General features: G+C 40.8%; 2 protein-coding genes across 2 annotated transcripts; both read right to left on the bottom strand.

The window, feature by feature from the left end:
- On the bottom strand, window positions 1–8,073 carry tmem165 (transmembrane protein 165). The gene is made up of 6 exons (XM_069679914.1): window positions 7,778–8,073; window positions 6,262–6,487; window positions 5,997–6,172; window positions 4,834–5,016; window positions 4,503–4,608; window positions 1–2,303 (listed from the first exon to the last, which is right to left on the bottom strand). Exons 1-6 carry the CDS (start codon window positions 7,925–7,927, stop codon window positions 2,233–2,235), a joined length of 912 nt encoding a protein of 303 aa, XP_069536015.1. The 5' UTR covers window positions 7,928–8,073; the 3' UTR covers window positions 1–2,232.
- A 1,798-nt stretch (window positions 8,074–9,871) lies between these two features.
- On the bottom strand, window positions 9,872–16,000 carry srd5a3 (steroid 5 alpha-reductase 3). The gene is made up of 5 exons (XM_069679783.1): window positions 15,777–16,000; window positions 15,183–15,334; window positions 14,165–14,350; window positions 13,967–14,092; window positions 9,872–10,869 (listed from the first exon to the last, which is right to left on the bottom strand). The coding sequence occupies exons 1-5, from the start codon at window positions 15,998–16,000 to the stop codon at window positions 10,610–10,612; spliced, it is 948 nt and encodes a 315-aa protein (XP_069535884.1). The 3' UTR covers window positions 9,872–10,609.
- Between the last annotated feature and the right edge of the window lie 3,866 nt (window positions 16,001–19,866).

Below are 19,866 nucleotides of genomic sequence, written 5' to 3' on the forward strand. Positions count from 1 at the left end.
TCAGACAACACATGAAACATTTTTATTGAGCTATTTATCAGCGTTGAACCAGCCTGTATCACAAACAGAAATATTTCACAGCTGAGCAGAGTCTGTCAAATATTGACAACGCAGTGTGAGCCTTTTTCACCTATAAAAATATTTCCTTCCTTGTTGAATGTGACCTCGCCCTCCCTCCTTCTGTTTCTACAGTACAGTTATTTAAAAGAAAAGACAACGAAGCTAAATAAATAGAATCCACGTTAAATAAAAGGTGAAACAAAGGCTTGAATTACACTGCTGCGTTCAGGTGTCACTCGAGCTACAACACAGCTGCTTCTGGCTAAAGGAGTGATTTCTATTTATACTGTACGTTTGTGTTTTAAGGATCGATAAGCTGGAGTCTTTGATTTTTGTGATTCGAGGCTCGTACTCTGAGGGAGAGCGAACCTGTGTGGGAGATTACTGGCCTTTCTTTAACCTGATTCGTGATTTTTTTTAATTTTCAGCACCAAAAACCGGAAGCAGGAAACACTTAGTGTCCAGATCAGTATTCAAAAGAAGTGATTAGTGTGTTGTATTTTTGAAGAGGGGCACATACGGTGATTTAAAGGATAACTGACATACGGAAATGAGCCGTTAGGGCTGCAATGTAATTTCTGCAGGCAAATGCATTTTTGTTGTTTCCACTGACAGGCTCAGATTGTTATTCTAAGTGTGTGACAACATGACAGAAAGGATCCCTACAGAGATAGACCTTTTTGTTACAGAGGAAGATGATTGTTTAACCAGAAACAGACGTTGCATCGCTCTCTTTAAGGACACCAGACTCCATTGACAAAAACTGTGATTCTACCTCACAGACGACAGGAGTTATTTATCATAAACTGCATCTGTTGGTTTGTTTGTGATATTGTTTGACTTTTGTGTTTGAAACAGTTCGCTTGGATACAACATAATATTTGCTGTAACATTAAAAAATAACCGGTACAGCGGTAAGCAAGCAACTACCTTGTTCTTAGTAAAATTACTGTTTTTGTCAATGGAGTCTGGTGGCTCTAAAGGGAGATATGGAACGTCTTTTTCTGGAAAACAGAATCATCTTCCTCTGTAACAAAAAGGTCTATCTCTGCAGGGATCCTTTCTGTAAGGTTGTCACACACTTAGAAAAACATTCTGAGCCTGTCAGTGGAAACAACAAGAACTTTTAGTGGACGTACTTTGATCAGGCACATTTGTCCCCAAGTATTACACTGCAGCCATTACAGCCTGTTTAGGCGATTACAGGACTTTTGTACCTATAATTTAGACCCAAACATATGTAAAGGAAAAGAAAAAATAGGGCCAAGTTTTAACAATACACAAACTCCCCTTTAACTGTTGTGTAGTACACATATATCCCAGCAGGAATCTGCACTAAGAGGTATTCTAGTGGTTCAGGTCTCCGTCTCTAAAACGCTGCTCCTACGTGAAGCAGAAGATTAACTAAGGGAAATGTTTCAACAGCAACAATACAAATGGCTTAAAATAAAATTTAACTCTGATCATTCATTATGTGTGCTGGTTCTTGAGTCTTTCCACACACCCCAATCTTTTAATACATTTTGGGGAAACTGGCAGCTCAGCCTGAGGTTCCCCCTCTGTCAACAGTCACCTGGGCTCAGGTAAAACAGACAAATCAACCAGCCACATTTAAAAACAAAGAAAAAGGCAAAAGGTTATGAAACAGGCTCAGTGTCTGACTGAGAGGGAGGGAAGTACTGCAATCAGGCTCCGTGTGTGACACACAGAAGCTTCTAGAGACGAGTTGGAGGGCAGCATTCAGTAACAATCCAGTCTTCTTTCAATCACACACCTTGTGATGAGAACACAGCTCCTGTAGAGAGCTTAAACCTCCTCCTCTCCTGGATGGCCTCTGTAGCTCAGTGTTTCCTTCTCATTAAGGGTCAAACGTCTTTTTTAAACTAATGTGTATCCTGCTGAATTAAACATTGATTAGTTAGCATTCAAAAACTACATCTCCCATGAGGCTTTGATGAGCACTGCAGGTTCAGACTCTTGGGAAATGTTGTTAAATGCTAAGTGTTCAACCTCGGGAAGAAGAACGCACTGAGTTACAGACTGTAGTGGATCAGAGGCTCGCCGGGAGACGAGGACACACACAGAATCAAAACTAGAGTCTCTCTACAGCAACATGAACACATTTTACATTTTATGTACAGAGAAACCTGAAAGTCTTTCGTCAAGTTGAGGTCAAGCTTCGGGCTTGATGAACAGCGCAGAGAAGGCGAACGCCAGGAAAACAATCCCTCCGATGATTGTAACTGTGAAAACAAGACAAAAAGGGCATTTCATTATGGGGTGTGTGTGTGTGTGAGTGTGTGTGTGTGAGTGTGTGTGTTTTACAGATCAAAAGGAGGATTAAACTGCTAACAACTGCTTGCTTAATTCCGCTCTTTTAAACCTGCTCCTGAGTCTGAATCTGTAAAATACAAAGAGCACTGATTTGACTTCTAGAAGCAACAGCGAACATTTCAGGCATTCCAGTTTAGCCAGCGTTTAGAGCTAAACGACTTCCAGCCCAGACGTCCTCCTCCGTGCGCTGCATTGTTTACAGTCCAGTCAGCAGCTCGAGAAGCGACCATGTGTTCAGATCAAAGTGAAGGTAAATTCTCCCTCCAGATGTGTCTGCTAAATAAACGCCGTCATCTCTCGGTTCGTCCCATCCCCCGGAGGAGCGCCCGTTCATCTGTCTGTGCTGAGTCTCAGTCTCACTGTAAACAGGAAGTTACACAGAGGCTGCACTCTGGCTTACTGCAGCGGGATGAAGCCCAAACAGAAACAGATTCTCTTGTGATCGACTTTAATTAACGGCTCTTCAGTTTGCTGAAAGAACAACATCATGATGCAGATTAGGAACAATATGAAGCTTTGTCAGGTCTGTCCTCAAGAGGAGAAGAAAACTACTGTAACATGAGACGGAGGGCGGAGCCATCATTTATGATGCATTCAGGGAAACCTGATTGCCAAGCAGCTTTCGTGGCACAGCGTAAAGCGAATTCATCTCCAGTTACATTTTAGGTTTGGAACAGATTGTTGCTGAACTCGCTGCAGATGTTTCTTTATAGAGGTTAATAAGAAGCTAAATCGTCGTCAGATGACGCTGATGGGAGCCGGGATGTCACTGCGGCGCATTACTCGCATGGCCACCCCGTGCCGCCCCCTTAAATCACTGATGTCAGTGTGTCACTACCAGATGAAGAGTGAGGGTCAGCTGAGGAGAACACAGGGAGTCATGTTCCAGTCTGCAGAGTCATTAGAAACACACCTGCTGCCAGTGGAGAGCAGTCCACCATAGGTTTCAGATATGGACATCAGATCTTCAGCAATTTAAGACCAAACACTACGACTAATATCCACCAGCTTCTGGTGTTTTTATTTAAAGCTGGGAGAAAAAGGTCGACTTTGAAGTATCCAACAGGAGAAATGTAAAAGCCCTGTGCCCTGCCTGGCTTACGCTGCCTGGCTTACGCTGCAGGGCGAGGCCACGACAGTAGCTGGTTGGTTACCAGACTAAATTTCCCTGCAATTCTTGTGCAACAAGTTCACTAGTTTAAGCTTGTTGAAGACTCGACTCATGCGTAACGAGTGAACGGGCAGAGTGTCAGCAGTAAGACAAGACTCTCTGCCATCTTGAAACAGACTTCAGATTGTTTTTCTTTTTGTCAGAGCTTTTGATTTATCGGATGATGTCGGGATGTAAATTGAAATTCAACAAATACAGCAAAGTGCCCCAGAAAGGATGTGCCTACCTACCTGACCTGACTTTGATTTCTAATGAAATTATCTAGACAGCTCGTCGCTTCCAAAATTCTGTTCTTACTTACTCACATTTTTAAATATTTTTATATTCATGTTTTTATCTGTTCATGCACAAAAAGTTAAACACTTAATCTGTCTACAAGTGAATGTTTATCTGTGTTTTAAGTTGTTTCAACAGATATAAATAGAGTGTATTCTGTTTTTTTTAAGATTCATGAAAACATTTTGAATCGCTAAAACAAAATAAATCAAATAAAAACACAACTTTATAAAAATGGGATATTGAGAAGAAAAGAGATACAGCTCCTCTTACACTGCCAGTTCAAGGCAGGATTATTACGCCTCGTCTTTTATGTAAAACACACAAAGACAGAAAGGTGGGGGGAAGTCGCTCCTCCTCTGAGCCGGCATGGGAGGAGAAACAGCGTCAGTGTAAAGGGCGGGGCCGGTAGGGCGGAACAGTGTTGTGTGTGTATAAGTTTGTTTAAACCTCGCACATGGAACCCGATGTAAAGACACACACACACGCTGGCGTTGTTTGGTCCATTGTAAAATAACAAAGGCGGCGGCGGAGCTTCGTTGCGGCGCTGTTGCAGAATTGCAACGTAAGAAGGGCTTTTAACTGCACATGCATGTTTTTGTAATTAGTGAAGTGTTCTCAATCATCCTTTCAATGAGGAACAGCAAAATCACAATCTCACCTGTTCTGACAGATATTTTCTGGGCGATCATCCTCCCTCCTATCACAGCCAGTCCTGTACACATACAGTGTCCCAGTGTGCCGCCAACTGCAACTCCAAAAGGATCCTGGGAATTAAAAAAAGAAGTGCCTTTTATGTTGATGCCACAGAAAATGATACATCACATGTCTAACATGCACAGTGTATAAACACAGCAGAGGGAGCGTTTGATGTTCATGAAAGGATTCCTCCCAGCTCAAATCTCTGACTCAATATTCTTTAAAAATACTGTTAAGATACAGAAAAGGTGTTAAAACATAGAGCAGAGGGTCTTAGAGAGCATGTAACGAACCTCCCGAGCAGCTAGAATAATGGTAGTGAGCTGTGAGCGGTCCCCCCACTCTGCCAGGAAGGTGAGGGTGAGCGCTTGGAGGAAGATGGGGGAGATGAAGCTGTGCCACTTCTTCTGAGGAACTGTCGCCCCGGATCCGGCCTCCACATCAGCAGCCCCATTCACCAGCTTTGACCGCTGGAGCTGCGCACACAACGGGAACAGGGTTATTTCACTAGAGGAGATGCTCTATTTACATATTAAAAATGCTCCCTTACAGGCTGCACTTTCTTACACACACTTCACTTAGTTTACAGGAACACAAACATGAAAGTATTTGCTTTAAAAGTTGCACAGCAGCAGATCAGTTCACAACATGTAAGGGAGATTCCTCAGCTCCAATCTTCTCAGAACGTAGCCGTGGCTGGAAGAAGTGAGATGTCTTAATGCATTAACTTTGGATTAATGTTCACATTAAGTCTTCTGGCTCAGCGATGGAATTCATGGTGTCCGTAATTCTCTCTGGCACGTGCAAATACCACATGATCTAATTCTTAGAAAAGCACCACAGTAACTGAGCTTCCCTGGTGATGGAGTACTGAGAGGCATATCTGGAGCTGGGCGATACAACGATCTCCATAGGGCATCAGGTTAAAATGTATGTTGATATAACTTTTAATAGATATGAAAAGATGAAACAGTCTATCACACTGCAGAAATAGTTAGTTGCAGTTAGTCTGCAGTTTTTGGCTTGCACATGAAGGGTGCAGAGTAGACACCCACTTCTCACTGCAAAGCCTTGTTCGGGCTGAGGTGAGAAAGTGGATGTCTTCTGTGAAAGCAACGAAAAAACAGAAAAGTGGACCAAAGGGGCACAAAGGGGACAGTGACATTGAGCTCCTGTTATCCTCCAAAGATGAGGAAACTGCTGACTAAAACCTGTAACATGAAAAAATTCTATGAGAGGTGATAGCAGCTCCGCTTCAGCCCCTTCACCGAACATCCAGTGTCCACTGAAGAGTCAGAGACACTGATGCTGCACCCAGAACTCTTTGTCTTTACTGGTCTAACTGTTGTGATCACACCTTTGACCATATCGCCCAAACCCTGAGCTACCAGTCAGAGACAGTTCCCACGCCGAGGCTGCTTATCTGTCAGAGATAAAGAGTTAAACGTTGTCTCACCTCTTCATCCTTCTTCTTGATCTCGGCCTGCACCTCCTCCAGCTCCTCCTGGCCCTCGTCTGGACTCATCTTCAGCCCCTCTCGCAGCATCCGCACACCAAAGATAGCAAACAAAGCGGTCGACACATAGTATGTGTAGATTCTGGGGATGATGGTGGTGGCATAGCCAAACAGCACTACAAGTGGAGACAAGAGACACTTCTTTATTACTCAAACACTCTAGCTAACTGTTACATGGAGAACAAAAACTTCCACTTCTACTAACCAGAGAGACAAGTCATGAGTCCCAGCGCCAGCATAGCTCCTGCCAGCACGGTGAGCCGGTTGTAACGCATGGCCATGATGGCTGCAATGAAAAATGTTTTGTCTCCCAGCTCAGAGACGATGATGACGGAGATAGAGGCCACGAAGGCGTGGATGAAACCAAGGTTTCCTTTGTTGGGATCATTTTCAGGGACTGCTGGGCCCACTGGATGGGGAGTCGTTGCTTTCTGCAGGAGAGAGACAGTCAACACACAGTGAGCGACAGTCAGCTGGTTTAGTGCTGTGTCGAGCTCGGGGAGGCTCCAGCTCCCGTCTGAGAGCACATCTTTCTTCTTCTTTTTATTTTTTGTATTACTACAAGGGATTAAAAACAGTTAACCGTATAATGTCAACATGAACAAAGCAGTTTTCCATTAGATCAAACAAATTAAACTCAACATGTGAGTCTGTGTGTAATTATTTATAAACCATCAGTGTTGCACATAACATCATTCATATGACCACACATTTCAACCCATCAATGTAAGAGTCTGGCAGAAATATACTTCTTGCAATAAATAAAAAAAGTAATCATCCATACGCATATGTAATAGGGGTTTGACATGTATAATGTGTGCATAATCAATAGGATCAATTATTGTATTAATTAATATTCTATTAAGGTTTTTCCTCCAACAAAAAAAATCGTGGTATTCTTTAACATAGTAAGATTTAGGGATGCACGATATTTGCCGATATCCAATATGCCCCTTTTGATACCGATAAACACACGTTTTTTTTCAACCTAATTGCAGAGCACATCAAGTCTCCCCTGTCGTGGTTGATATCATGCCTACTCTTATTGCTGTGGCCCACTGGCAGATTCTTGAGATGGGCGATAAAATGTGTAGTGCTGAATGAATGAGATGTGGCCCCTGATATCTGCTGATGCCGATATGTCATTTTCAAGGCATAATCTGCAGATGCCGATAATATTGTGCATCCCTAGTATGATTATATTGAATAATTTAAGTGATATGTGAGCACAGAAACCGATCACAGGTCAAACATGACTAAATATGGTTGAAAATAGTATCATTATTATTGTGAAATCCTAAATGATACTAAATGATGAACAACTAAATGCTGTCTGGGGATGAAAGAGCTGAGCCTTAGGTTCTGTCTCATCAAACCGATTACAATAAAGGCTAGCTTAATATTGTGGCCGTATGCTCCAAGAACATCGTAAACAAAATCTGTGGCAATGTTATGTAAGCGTCAGACCCGCTAATGATAACGTCTTTCAGTCTTATCTTAACTTTCCTACAAATGTGTGCTTTTCCAGCCACCTATAAAGATTAAAGACTAACTTTACAGACTTTAGCTACACCCGGAACACAATGTGAAATGTGTCTCAGCTAGCATGTGGTGGCTAGCTCGGGGCAGCTAAGAAGCAGCGGCAGCAACGGCGTCTAACCTGCTCCCATACCAAAGACATCTAATGGTTTAAAAAGTCACAATGGAGTTCAATGTATTACCTCTGCTTGGGGTTGCTCTTGAACAGCTTTGTCCTCCTCTGGAGCAGCGGCAACTCCGACAGACAACAACAACACGGCGACGAGTGGAAACAAGAGGCACATCACATTTTTAACAGCCCGTCTGTCTCCCCCGCTGACAAGGAGAGGCATTATTGCTCCCAAAACACTTCCTAAAAGACAGTTTGCGCTTCGATTTATCTTCCGCTAATCACTTAATATCATCGACAACAAAACTGGGTAACTTCATATTAGCAGCCTACACAATTAGAGGGACTCCTTGGCAATACACGTCACGATCAAACCGACCGAGTTAACTCAGGGCGGAAGTTAGCTTCTTGCTGCCGGTTTCAGGAAAAAACGAAAGACATGATTGGACCGTAAAAAAGTGACGTACTGTTGTAGAATGACGTACCCACAGGGCACTTCGTGATTGGACAGTATACTTGTCATTAACATCTTTACTTGAAAAAGAGTTATCCTGCATTCATGTGTTGTCAGAATAATCGGAAAATGTGTTTCCTACTGGAGAAAATCCGCTCAAGTCAGAACAACAACTGGGAAAGTCGGATCATTTTCTTTATAAGCGACTTTGGGAGTTGATTGCGAACCAAAGTATACGTTGGCTTGATTACCAAAAACTTTTCTTTAATTCAAATATTTCACATCAACTTTTTGGTTTATGTATCTACAGTAATATGGATTAGATTGTAACCATTGGTGTATACAGTAGATACATAGAGTTACCTAGCTTGGTTCTGAAAGGGAAATAATACACATCTTCCTTTTGTTGCGTGTTGTTTCCAAATACAACTTAAAGCTCGGGAACACAACGAAGTCGGGAGAAAGACTTCCCAAAGTGTGGACTCTGGACATCCCAGGGGCACGTGAAGGCAGCGTTAAATGCTTGAAAAATCTATGACGTTTTCACTATACTATGGGTTGCTCAGGGATTCAACACAAGTTCATTGATAAAATCGTTTCCATGGCTTTTTGAAGACCCATAATAACATTTTACATGACCATTAACAACCTATAATTACTCAGACAGACCGACTTTATTCAGTATTTTTCCCAACTGTGCAATCAAGCACTGATGGAGAAAATAATGGGCAGATTAATCCATAATAAATATAATAATCAGATTCAGTCCTTTATCACATTGTTCACATAGCTCCACCTCAAACAACTCTAACAGTTAAATCCTGTTTTTACATTAAGACATGAGAAATAATAAACTAATAAGTGTACAAATATGGTGTAACTGTACAGTAACTACCATCCAACATTCTTACTAAATTATACATACTCTCCTTCCCATAGTTCATCATGCTATGCAATAATTATGTGCAATAATTTCTGCTACACTGTGCAATATAACAATTTTATTCTGGTTTTAATCATAATACTACACACCATGTGTGTCTTGATTTTAAAAAATGACTACAATTTTCTGTGCAAAAAAAATAACCCTGCATATCATTCAACAAGGAAAAATGTGTACATAGTGTGAATAGTTGTGGGTTATTATTATCTAAATTGTCATATATATTTATTTTATCTTTTTGTTGCCACCTGTACTTTTTGTCTATTTTTATACTACTTTATTTATTTGCCTGTTGTGAGCTGCTGTAATGAGTACATTTCCCCTTGTATAAGCATGAGCGAAAACACAGAACTCCTAAGACATAACAAACTAAGACATAAAATAAACCAAATCAAAAAGAGTTCAAATGTTTTAATAACAATTTAAATTCAATTGAACTAAATATTTATTCAGGTTGACAGCCCTCTCCTAATACTCTAAGAGTGTGAATGATCTGTAGTGACGCTTTCACAATAAATATTTAAATACACACACACACGCGTACACTATATACACTGTTACAGTTAGTTATCTTAATCAGTTTTTTTGGCCAGAGGTCACAAATCAGTTACACCAAGTGGTTTCTTCAAATTCTAATGTAGACTACAAAAAAAACAAAAAAACCCACCACAAAATATGGAAGCAATAAGTGATGTAAATATCAAGAGAAAAAACATCGAACAGATTCCATAACACTGCTTGGTTTGCATTTTATTAAAGAGTAGTTCCCAATTACAGATTACAGAATAACAGATTCATTGCACTCTGTTATAGCCGCTGACTTCTTCGGTCACCGATGACTCGTTGCTTTATTTAAAAATCTTTATTACAGTGGCTAAACATCACAAAAGCAAACCTTGTTTAAATCACAGTAGGATTTCTTTATGTCCTGACGTAGACAGACATGAAACATGTCGGCTCTTCTGAAGATTTATCCATTACAATAAAGGCTTTTTAATTACTCCTTCCCTTGTTTCATATTTGAATGAATGATGTATCTGGAATGTTTTTTTGTTTGTAGAAAACTTCACGTTTCTTGAAGCACCTTTTATATCAAAGTAACAGCTAATGTCCTTATGTCACCAACATAACTTAACCTTTGACCTAAAAACAACATAATGTGTATGATATAGAAAAGAAATGTGTCTTTGGTAAGTAAATGTTCCTCACTAAAGAAGAAACTAGATTTGTTATTGAACATGTGAATTGTGGTGGCATTCTTCATTTCTTCCCTTAAGTCTCTGAGAGACAGCTCACCTCTCACTCGGAGAGAATTCTGCAGAAGGATGCGCCTAAAGAATCGCCTGGTTTCACATTCACACCTGAGAGCGGACAGCTGTCGAGCAGCTGCACTTGGTCGAGAGCATCTTGTCAATCAAGCTGAGAAAACAAGCTGAGCTACTCCTTCACCTCTGCATCCTCACACACCGTGTTCTCAGACTTCAACAGGAGACATTGATGACGACTTTTCACATCACAAAGGGTATAAAAGCCTTCCTGTTCTTTGGGTACGACTTATATTTGCTTTTATAATATTCATGACTAAGCTGTGCCTCCAGGCCCTGGCTGCAGAACACATAGAGGAAAACGATCCACCAGGTATGAGAGAGGCATCCAAAAATCAGGTTCAGAGCGACGTAGAGCAGCAGCTCGGCAAAGTAATGTGGACAGGACACCAGCTCGAACCAGCCGCCCTCAGGAACTCTGTGAGCCAGCGTCTCCACCGAGCCTGAAACCAAACACATCAGCCTTAATACATCTGATAGACCAGTGGTTCATGTGATGGTATATGGCTGTTATCTGTCTGTGTGAAGCTGAGTTAACAGATATTTTTATACAGCTCACATGCCTGCGTGTTGTTAAAGGTGTTGCTCATTGAGAAAAACACCAACAGCCTAGCCTCCTATTGGTAACTGTCTGTTATTTCTGTCCCACCATTCGCTCTCATAAACCTTCTTTCCTGCAGCAGGCAGCTCCCACTGGACAATACCTGCCCAGCACCAGGCAGCAGATAGACAGAGTTAGCTTCTGGCTAGGCTTGTGTTATTGATGGTTGTTGCATGTTAAATTTACAACTGCTTGCTTACAAGTTCCTAATAGCAACTTTACAGGGTAAGAACAATGGGTCAATGTTGTGTTTTCGTCTCATTCTGTTGCCCAAACAAAAAACAAACACCTAAAAATTGGATGCAGTCTAAAAGGATAATTATAGTATTATTAATTTCTGCTCTATTTCTTTTTTACATATCTTAGGATCAATGACTTACAGGTGAAAAAGTTTTGGAATGTCTCCAGTTAATTTCTTCAGCCAGAAGCGCCGAAACAGGCTGTAATGGCTGAATCTTTGGGTGTAAATACACCTGATCAAAGTTCTTGTTGTTTCCACTGACAGGCTCAGATTGTTATTCTAAGTGTCTGACAATGTCACAGAAAGGATCCCCACAGAGATAGACCTTTTTGTTACAGAGGAAGATGATTTTATTTAAACCAGAAACCAGCTGTTACATCACTTTATTCGAAGACACCAGACTCCATTGACAAAAACGCTCAAGGCAGTGGCACACCAGCAGCTGCTCATGTGGTGCAAGGTTTTATTACTGTTTCTGCCAGTGGAGTCTGGTGGCTTAGAGGAGAGCCATGTAACCACGGAGGTTACATTTAACCTTGAACACTGGTGTTGTTAGTTTACTTCTGCATCAGTCTGATGGGTGTTTTGTGTTTTTGCATTTTATAACTTCTGTGTTATAAACTATTAGTTGGGATCCAACACAATGTTATGTAGCACACAATAACACAAAACAAACCTAACTGATGGACGCAGCAGCAGATCAGCAACTCCTGAATTCTGTTCAGTAAAATGAGTGTTTTTGTAAATGGAGTCTGGTGGATTTAAAACGTGTAAATGCTGTTCTTGGTTTAAAATCATGACCTCCCTCTTTAACAAAAAAGTATATCATTCTGTAATGTTCAAAGACCTTTTTGTGGAAGATGTTCAAGATTCTTTTGAACCCTGAAACAGCCTTTCCATCACTCCCTTCAAACCAACCAGACTCCATTGACAAAAACAGCAATTTTACCTCGGAGGGACATTTCCCTACCAATATCTAGCTATTACTAAAACTTCCCAACCAATGCGTTTGTGCAAAAAAGTAAATACAACCAACCACCACATTCTATACGTAGAAGACAGCTGTCACTATGTATGTCAGCGTTAACAGAGACTCCAGGCTGCAGCGTAGTTTATACACATTACTAACAAACAAGTTATAAATATATTAAACAGATTTACACCAGGCTTCATGATCAAATGACCTATTATTTCACATCTGCAGAGAGCGGACATTACGTTTAATTATTAATCATTCTGGACCCTGACTTCTTTTAGAGTTAGAGTGTGGCACTTGGAAAAAAAAATCTCTGACTCATCAAGAAAGCTGAGACACATCAATAAGCAGGAGGGATTATCGACTAACACATGTTGATAATTGAGGGATAAAAAAAATTTTTTACTGACAGAAATAAAAGTAACCGAGGCAGAAAGAGACAAACATGTTAGAGTTAATATTCTGCACGTTTGGGAAACAGGAAGCACACTCTGGAAACAGCTGGACATTTTAAAAGGGGTTTTCCAGGCCTGACGAGGATCTGGAAAAAGGTACACGTCCACAGTGAAACCTCATTTTAAAAAGCTTTTGCTATAAAGCTATTGTTGTTCAATTTCAGGTTACAAAACATGTTTAGGCTGTTATGTACGGTTTTGTGTGTTTGGTCTGCGAGCAGTTATGAAACAAAGGTCACCTTATTGTATTTATTTGTTGAGTAATTCATAATTCCCTCAGGAGGCAGGGAGAGAACAGCTGAAGCAAAGCAGCATTTTCTAATCATATTTGTTTGTGCGTGGGTTTAAACTATTATGGGATGAAATAACCATGTGAATTATTGCAGTTTAAATCTGGCTACAATGAAAATCATGCAGAAAGAAAAAGTTCTTGTTTTCATTACGTAAATAAAGAAGCTTCCACAATCGGTGAACACAACAGTTTATTTGGCAAAATTATATCACTGGTCTTTTTTCATCTGTCAAAAAGATCGACATCCGCGATCGATTAACGTACTGGACACTCTCCCCTTGCTCTCTGTCCGTCTCTCACATACCTGCAGCCGCATATCCAGACATGCTGGTCAGAAGAAAACACAGAGACGTGAGGTGCGACGTCTTCTGTTAAATATTGAAATTCTTGTTTTAAAAGACTGTAAGTGCAGCTGTGTAGGTCGGTCTCTTTAGTCGGTTTTGACACGTCACATATTTAACGCAGAGCCTCCTTCACGCGCGGCTCACCTGCTGCTGTGAAAACGAGATCGCGGGTGAAAAAATACAAAAGTCGTGCAGCTCATGATGGATGTAAACAGAGCGGACTGATAGGGAGAGAGAAACAGAAAGAGCCGCTGCGTGCAGGTACAGCAGGTGAAGGTGTGCGGGGAGAAATAACTGAAGGTGAGCAGATTAAAGTAGTTTTGTGAACAAACACGAACACGTGGTGGAGAAGAATGAAGCACAGTTAAAATGGAATTATGATATAGCTTTCTTTAAATATGGTGATGTGTTGTTATTTTTGGGTCAGGCTGTGGATAGTTGTTCGCCCCATACGGCCGCCTTAGGAGGGGAGAATACACTAAAGTACAGGACATGATGAGCAAAGATATGACACGTATTGCTTTGTCCACAGGGGGGCACCGCAATCAACAACTTGAAAGTTCCTCACAGGAGCTTTAACTGCATTAGTTATAGTAAAAGGCCCAGAATCCCCAAATCTGCCCCAGCTCACCTGACTTCCCTGTGCGAAGCCCGGCCAGCAGGATCATGCATTGATGCTGCTTCAGTGACGCCATGATGAAGAGAGCGCTTCCTACCACATGAAACCAGTCCAGCTGAGGGAGGAGAGGTCCCGCCCCTGAAAGGAACAGCACAAACATTAATACAACACGAGATAAGAAGGGGAAAGGTGAAGGACAATGATTTTCACCTTTTCCCAGACGATCTGATCCGAGCACCGTCAGCCCCATCATGACGTAATATACCAGACCGAAGACATACTGCACCAGATGCATGACTCCGTCAGAGAACACACTGACAAACAGGCACTCCTGCAGCCGCCTGAGGGAGTGGAAGAAGAGCAGCAGCTGTGCCAGCAGAGTGGACAGCTGTGGGACTGCAGACAGAAAGAATACGAGGGGTTTATCACATTATTGATTCTCTGCTGACATCACAAAGTCTGCCACCATACAATGTGGATTTGATGCGATTCATTCTGCAGTAGATAAGTAAAGTCTGTGTGATCTGTTGGTGTTTTTGCTGCTGTGTGCACGCACCCCAGTCTGCTGCCAACATGTACCTGGTGTATCTTTAAGTTGATGTAAAATGGCAGATGTTTTCACTTTAAATAGATTTTTAATTATATATTTATTGTGTATTTGATAGCAACAGAGCATGTTAGTGAACATCAGTGAAAAAGGATGTTTAACACGATGTAAACATGCACGAGTTAGCATGAATGCTAATTTACATCCATCCCAAGGCAGTAAGACTTTAGAGTAAATTTACTTTCCTTTACTGACAGCACAGTTTATTCAAATGTGTCACCACATTTGAATAAACTGTGGCACCCAACCGCCAAACTGCCAGCCCTCTTTTTGATTCATTTATTTAAAAGGATTCAGTGCATGTCCATACAATGTCTAAAGCATATCATTAAGCATTAAAGTAAAATTAAATCAAAGCCGTTTCTGACGTCCTTGTGAAGTATCCTATTGATTTAAGTCTTGTTACACGTGTATGGGACCGAAAAAAATAACCAGTGTATGAGAACAATATTGAGTGAAAGAAAATCCTCGTAGCATTACCTGCCAAAAACAGCCTAATTTGTTTAAAAACTGTAATGTAAATGTCTGAATCATTGAATGGATAATTCAACCCACATGGATGCAGCCTTGGATGACATTACTAGTCTAAGTGTTAACAGCGTTACAGGAAAGCCAGCCTACCTTGACTGTCAGAGCTTGGTACACCTGTCAAAGTGTCCAACAGTCCAGTCAGCCATGATGGGTACGACTGATGCTGAAATGTGAAGTTCAGGTACAAGAACAGGAGGAAACCATTCCAGCAAGTGGAGATGGCGTAGAAGTGCCAGAACCATCTGAGACAGGGACAGAGAGGCGCAGGTCAGGATTTTAGACCATCCACTTAAAAACTTTATAAATAAGCCTTAAATAAGAACACCTGAAGGCTAATAACATTGTCTCTGACCCCAAACATGCTCTGAAGAGTGAATTTAAACCATTTTCCATAACCAAATTAAGTCATATTTGAGGTTCAGGGTTCCACAATTTAATAAGGTCATATTTAAGCACTCTTTTGTTCACCTGTCTTTCCAAAAATTAAATATGGAGCTTATTTCCAGAACAAATGTACGTTAAAGGACCTAGAACACTATGTTCAGCGACTGTATTCAAATCATCTGTAAACACCTGTGTATCTGTATTTTTGAAAATTGAGCTGCTGTGATGATAAAAAACTATGACCCATAGACTGTATAAAAAAGGTATGATCATATCAAACCAAACATATGTTACTTTTACCTTTTTGGGATGTCAAACACATGCAGCCAGTCGTCTCTCTGTCTGCTATGTTTGGTCTTTCCGTACCGGATAAGATCCTGAAATACGACGTTAGGACGGCTTGTTTCATATCCTCTCGGCAGGTTTGTGGATATTTTGTGAGCACAGAAAGCTACAAGGAATGCTAGAGCCAGAGAAGCCCACAAAACATCAGTAAAGCTCAACGAGACCGAGTTCCAAATCATCTTGCAGCTGTGCAGTTCGCGGACAATGTTGTGCAACACAGAAATCAGACCGTCGGAAAACGGTTGCGATAGTTCCGCATTAATTGTGATGGCAGGAAATGCCAAGTAATTTTTAAATCGTTTTGATTATGCTTTGACAGATAATTGTGTAGGACAAAGGACATTTTACTTAGCGTCAATGAGAAAAGCATTTTATATTTTATTCAGAGTCAGTGAACAATAATACAGCAGGTGGCAGCACCGGAATCTGACAACAAGTGGACCAACACGAGAGCACTCAGTCTCCAGCTGCAGCCAAGACATATTTACAGGTAGGACCAAAGGTGAAACTGATTTAATATCTTGTTATTGAGCTTGATAAGTGAAAAGGCTGTTTTATGTAACACAGTAGTCGCTATTCATCCAACAAAAAGTTCACTGTGTGTCCGTGTATTTCTAAACTAGCACTAGTTTGACTTTTACCATAAACTTGAATAAGTACTTAGAGAATGGATGGAACTAATTATTATTGTCATCAATTAATATTTTGATTCTTTTTCAGTAAAAAAGTAGGACATGTCCCAAAAGCCCAACTCCTAGATATTAATTTTTACACCATAAAAGACCAAAAAAAGCAACAAACATTTCAGAAGCTGGAGTCGGTGAACTTTTAGGGTATTTAGTAAATAAAAAACATACTCTAGGGTTGTTTACATCGTGTTTTTAATTTTTGCATGTTATGTATTTGTACTTTAGTGTGTTTGTAGATAAATGTTGGATGTAGTAATAAAGGTGGAGTAAAAGGAACTTATTTCCCTTTTAGATGTGGTGCATGTTGGAGTTGTATGTTTAAGCGACTGTTACTATCCTGCATCAGTTGATCCCACTTTGATGTTTTGGACAGTGTTACCAAACATGATGTTGACCGACCTCGTGGCCTTAATGTTTCACACATGCTCAGTTTTTGCTGAGTTTTTTCCCACAGGTTCACAAGTCGTTTTCTCTTCAGCGCAGAGATGTGTCAAAGGGAAAGACGTGTGTTTGTGTGAAAGACTTGATAAGGCCTTTGAGGCATGAGAGTCCAGGATGCCTCTTAGAGGAGCACAGCATCCTGTCTGAGGAAGTGTGCGCTGTTTCCTGCTTCCCTCAGTGTCCTCCTCTTTTTCACTGTGCCAAGGAGTAGACCCTCATTAGGCCCCCAAAGATTGCCAGTCAAACTGTTGCTCCATTCCCACCATTAGATTTGTGTGACAGAAAATCTGAAACAAAGCCTACTTATGAAGAGGATCCAGAAATATTCTACCAAATATTTTGATATACCACAATTGAATGATACACACAGACTTTTTTTTCTTGTTGCTACAAACAAAGTAAACGGATCTGCTGCAGAAAAACAGAAAGTTTCACATTTTGAGGATCAATATTCTGCTGCTTTCTGTAAAGTGTAAAACAGAGACCCGGCATCCTCCAAAAGCTCCTGTTTAAACTGTGACGGCAGCCTGTTAAAGAGATTTTCACTGTGTTTTATCTGGATGTCCATTCAGTGATGATGGTAAATGTTGTCAACTGAAGCAATACATTCCTAAAAGCATGCTATACTGACCGAGAAAACGTTGGATGCACTGTGGACGAGCGGCTAAAGCCTTGACGTCTCTCATTTCTTCAGCCATACAATCAGGCTGGAATAAATAATCAGTCGGACAAAACACTGTAAACTTTATCCTCGTCTATTCCAACCTCTGCTCTCATATTTTGCAGCGTAGTTTCACAGCTGCTTTGCAAACAAGCGAAGGTAACCTGTAGTTCTTCTGGGCCGCCAACTAGGTCAAATGAAGATGCTGGTGCAGGAAGAACAACACAGAAGACAACAAACCGGTTTTTCACACTTTAAGTACCTAACATGCATAAAAAGAGGTACGTCGAAATTTGGCAATATGTTTCCTTTATTCAGGAGGATGAAGCCAGCAGCACATTTGTGTAAAACTGCTCTCTGTTTTTTCCCCCTCAGAGGTCATAGGTCATATATTTCTTCTTTCCTGTACACATCAGTCATGTAAAGGCTTCATGCTTCTCCTCTTTTCAGTTTCAGTTAGCTTGTTCCTCTCCTCTCTCTGTACTGTGCCCTCCTTTCAGCGTCAATCAAACAATGCAACACAGAAACACCCCCCTCCCCGCTCAGTACATGAATGCTCCGCGCCCATTCTCTGTGTGTTGAATTGTGGGACACTGACCTTTGAAAGCCCTCTTGTGATCTCGAAGCATAAACACAAACTGTGCCAAAGAAATCCAGTTTTTACTTGACAAGACTTTGGATAGGAGCTGCTTTCAAAAGAGATTTAAGCAAACGTTCTCCACCTCTCGACACAGAAACATAAACAGTTTGCAGGTAAATCTTCTTTCTTTGTGCTTTGCAACTATTCCTCGTTTGTGCGGCAACAGTAATTAGAAACACAACAGCAAATATCAGCAAATATCAGTCATATTTAGATCCAAATATATTAAAACTATTCCCTTTCAGTCTTCCCTCCTCCTGTTTCCCCAGAGAATCTTTCATCTTTTATTCTCTTTGTCTTTCAGAGGGTCATCGTTCACCTCATGTTGGAAACAAAAGCAGACAGAAAAATGGAAAATTTCATCTGTTTCCAGATTTTCCAGAGGTGCATTCAGTGTGCGGTGTGCCCTCCAGGAAGTGCTGGTTCGGAGGAGGGTAGGCGGTTTAGTGGGCAGAGAGTCCCTGTAGGAGTGACCAGGCCAGGAAACATGTGGATGAAGCACATACAACACCCCCATCATCCCCATCACCCTCCTGAATCCATGCCAGCATCAAAACACAGACCTCCTCCTCCTCAGGTGAAGCACCTCATTCCTTGCTTTCAATTTGCCAAGAACAACGTCATCATCAGATTGTGATTTAAAGTGTCGGCTGCGCTCTGCATTCCCATCATGTGACGGCTCGATCCCAAATATCCTAACGATTAAAACCACTTCCTCAGGCAAACCGTGAAACCTGATCATCACTGGTTGGCCCTGTAAGAGCTCAAACTCAAAATGGCGTAGTTGTGCCAGTGCCATAAACTGGTTCACTACACACATATACATTTGGGGGACCTCAAACTTTAAAATTCACTAAATATAATTATCTTTTTATGTTCAACAAATACAATGTGAATGTTTTTAGATGAGAGATGTGATCCTATTAGATTTATTCAACAACTGCTGCATGTCAGAGATATTTCCTTTGTTTTTTAAAGTAAATATCTATGTATATAATATATGTGTGGAAAGACAGTAATCCCTTTTTTTCTGTTTAATTTTAACAATTACAATAAGTCACTGAAATGTGCTGAAGATTGATGCATATTTCTACATCCAAATACTTTTTAACATCTCTTCCCCTTTTGTGCCCATTTTCTGTTCACTTGTTTATTTCTTTGGTTTCTTTTTACCAGCATCGTGTTATTTCTGTATTTTAATATGTAGTATCATCATTCCACCACAGCTGTCTGAATACGTCCTTTGTTTCTCTGTAGTTATCCCCCTCTTGTTCTGTAAATCTCCCTGCCTGCAGGTTATTTAGATTTTAAAGTCACGTCAGTTTCAGAGCGATTTGAAGGCTTGAAACCAAAAAATCAGTTATAGTTTTGTGGGGTTAAATAAAGGTCAAAAAGATTTTGAGCTTGCAAAATAATGTTCACAAATAGTTTCACTCTGTTGTTCAGGAGCCATTTCTCAACAAAAGCTGTGATTTCTTTGCTCATGTTATAAAATTGTGTTTTTGTACAGCAGTCAAGGCAAACAGAGATACTCCGCTCCAGCAGCGTCTAACGTTACAATGCAAGGTCTCTCTCTCTCTCTCTCTCTCTCTCTCATCTATAATAAACCTGTCG

This window comes from Semicossyphus pulcher, unplaced genomic scaffold (genome assembly GCF_022749685.1).
Source record: "Semicossyphus pulcher isolate SPU_LCO1_2020_fin unplaced genomic scaffold, fSemPul1.0.p SCAF_4, whole genome shotgun sequence".
NCBI lineage: Eukaryota > Metazoa > Chordata > Actinopteri > Labriformes > Labridae > Semicossyphus > Semicossyphus pulcher.